General features: G+C 38.4%; 1 protein-coding gene across 1 annotated transcript in view; it reads right to left on the bottom strand.

Moving 5' to 3' along the window:
• Window positions 1-1493: 1493 nt before the first annotated feature.
• The window catches only part of LOC103380083 (UPF0577 protein KIAA1324-like), a 22361-nt gene continuing 20648 nt past the window's right edge, over window positions 1494-3206 (bottom strand). The window contains 1 exon segment of the mRNA XM_025056412.1: window positions 1494-2105. Within this exon segment, the coding sequence (XP_024912180.1) occupies window positions 2040-2105 (66 nt within the window). The 3' untranslated portion in view covers window positions 1494-2039.

Genomic DNA, 3206 nt, shown 5'->3' with positions numbered 1-3206 from the left:
AAAATAAATAAAGTGTTGAAGAAACTGTCTGCAGCCGTCTTCTGTCCCACACACTGGGTCTAAAATACTTTTAACATCACGGAAGAAACTGTCTGCAGCCGTCTTCTGTTCTTCTGTCCCACACACTGGGTATCTAAAATACTTTTCACATCACGTTTTTTTTAATAACGAGAAAGAGATGGACTCTACGACCTAGCAATCACTCCCCTCTGGTGGCGACATTGTTTTATTGCAATTTTTTTTTACCCTGTGCATAGAAACTGCAGAAACGAGTGAAAAGCTAACATGCTTTGAAAGTTGTGTTGAATAATCATAATAGAAAAGAACCTGTTACGTTGCCGCCATGAGAGGAAGCAGGCAGGACCCAAATTCAGCACGAGGGAGACTCTCTTCAGATGCAGGAAGTGTATTCATAATGTAAAACATCCACTTACTGGAATACAGGATCAGGCAGAAACAAGAGGTATATATGCTAGTGATGTGCGGATCGATCCTGAAATATCGATACTTCCGATTCTGGATCTTTATGCTCTGAAATCGATTCTGAAATCAAAATATCGGTACTTTTGATACTTACGCATTCTGAGATGAGGTGTATCCTAAACAGAAACATGGTGAAAAGTATCCAAATTATTGAGATGTTGTCTAAGTGACGCTCGGTTGGTGGGACTACTTCTTCTTCCGCCTGGGTGTGTGCGTCATGCTTAAGCACAGGGGCTCTACTCCGTGCTCTCACTCAGTCACTATTGATGGGAATTTCGGCTCTTTTTTGGAGAACCGGTTCTTTTGGCTCGGTTCACTGAAAAAATCCGACTCTTTCGGGTCCCAAATGGCTCCTCAGATTATTTATTTTATTTTTTTATTTATTTTTGTTTTACAAATAACATGTTTTCAGAGTTTGAAACATTGTTTTGACATATTTTATATGATTGTGTTCTCAGGTTTTTCTATTGTTGTGTTGACTGTATAGTAAATGAGGCAGCTACCTCAGTACACTCCAGAGTTTAAAATAAATAAATAAATAAAAAACTCTGCCTTGGATTCTTAAAGAAGCTATGATTTGAAATACACTTTTTTTTAAATTTGCGTAGAAAATGATAAAAGCTTATTAGCATTTCAGCCTTTATGCATGACTTTTACATATTATTTATCTTTGTTCACACGAATGCTTCATCTATCTGCTCCTGACCCGGCTCCCCCTGTTCAATTTTAGGACAATTGTGGCCTGCGAGTTAAAAGGTTTGCCTTTTATTATTTATTGTATTTATTCTGCTAACACTCCAAAAAGAACGCCACTGCAAACATACGCCTGCGTATTTTCCATTTTAACTTGACAAGGAAGTGTACTGACAGTAGAAAAACTGATCAGGAAACTTTATTTTGCTTTTTTTTTTTTTTTTTTGTTCGTCTGTTTTCAAAGGAATTGAACCGTGATCCGGCTGATTCATCAAGAAACAACCGACAGGAAGAATGATTTAGACTTGACCAACCGATACACAAAGAAGTCCTTTATTCAGAACATACAGCTGATAACAAAACCTTATTCACATGACATCTTAATTTTAATCTGATCAGCAGTTTTAAAGCAGTGTTCTCAATGACAGTTAAGAAAAAAAAAGATGGTGATTTTTTTTTTTTTTTTTTGGCTCTATTGAACGAATTACAAGAATAAATAAAGAAAATGCACTGTTGTCTAAAGGAATATTATTTCAGGCAACAGAAGGAAATAAATAACAACAGAACACAAAAGTACTTTTCCTACCCTGAGCTCTTCTAACTTTTTTTCCGCCACATCTGCTTCATAAGTAAATGTCTGTCGCCCACTTGCTGCACGGCACCATGGTCCCTGAGGGACAGCTATGTCAGCTATGTACCAAGCTTTAGGGCCAACGTGTCAGTACGAGAACCTGCAGTACCTTTTAAAGTGCTGTACGCACGCTTGAGATACCAAGGGAGAGAAGCTGGTTAATACATCTGAAGGAGTTTTCCTTTGAGGGTCTGGTCTCAATCCCCTTTCTCCCCCTCACGTCACCGCAGTTCTAGCTCCACACTAGTGCCTTTGAATGGTTGTTCAGCTGCACGTTTTCAAACATCCCGTCAGTTCCCTAAAAAAGCAGAGAGAAATGTTTTCTTTTATTTTACTAAAATGAATTCATTTAGTGGTTTGTACCAAGGACCGGTCGGCCGGTATCGGCCAGTAATATTGCGCCATCGTTAAAGGATCATTAAATAAATCGAAATAAAATAACTTCGAGACTTTATTCTGTTAGTATCATCAGTCTGAAAGTATGACTGGATTCTTTTTGAATGAAGTAAGTTAGTAAAACTGAAGTACATTTTTTTCCACCATAACCCACCACGGCCCGGTACCAAATGACCTATTGATCTGTACCGGTCCCCGGACCATGGTTGGGAATCCCTGATTCGGACTCACCAGTTAAATGAAAAAAACACTTTCCAGTTAATTACGTCATTACAGTCGCACAATTACAACAGACGGACAGATTCTGCTTCTCTTTCCTTTCCCATGTGGTCATGACTGCAATGCATGATGGGATGTGTAGAGTGTACGTCGAATAAACACTAGATTTCGAGGTACACTGACTGCCCTTTATAGTGGACAACTACTAAAATGGCAGTCCCCCTATATGGTGCACTAGTGATGTGCGGATCGATCCTGAAATATCGATACTTCCGATCTCTGGATCTTTATGCTCTGAAATCGATTCTGAAATCAAAATATCAATACTTTTGACACTTGCGCATTCTGAGGTGAGGTGTATCCTAAACAGAAACATGGTGAAAAGTATCCAAACGATTGAGATGTTGTCTAAGTGACGCTCGGTTGATGGGACTACTTCTTCTTCCGCCTAAGTGTTTGCATCATGCGTAAGCACAGGAGGCTCTACTCCGTGCTCTCACTCAGTCACTATTGATGGGAATTTCGGCTCTTTTTTTTAGAGAACAGGTTCTTTTGGATCGGTTCACTGAAAAAATCCGACTCTTTCGGGTCCCAAATGGCTCCTCAGATTATTTATTTTAGTTTTTATTTTTATTTTTGTTTTACAAATAACAAGTTTGAAACATTGTTTTGACATATTTTATATGATTGTGTTCTCAGGTTTTTCTATTGTTGTGTTGACTGTATAGTAAATGAGGCAGCTACCTCAGTACACTCCAGAGTTTAAAATAAATAAATAAATAAA

This window comes from Cynoglossus semilaevis, chromosome 6 (genome assembly GCF_000523025.1).
Source record: "Cynoglossus semilaevis isolate Cse_v1.0 chromosome 6, Cse_v1.0, whole genome shotgun sequence".
In the NCBI taxonomy this organism is placed as follows: Eukaryota; Metazoa; Chordata; class Actinopteri; order Pleuronectiformes; family Cynoglossidae; genus Cynoglossus; species Cynoglossus semilaevis.
Note: the sequence above shows the minus strand (reverse complement) of the source record. Positions and strands in the feature narration are given on the sequence as shown.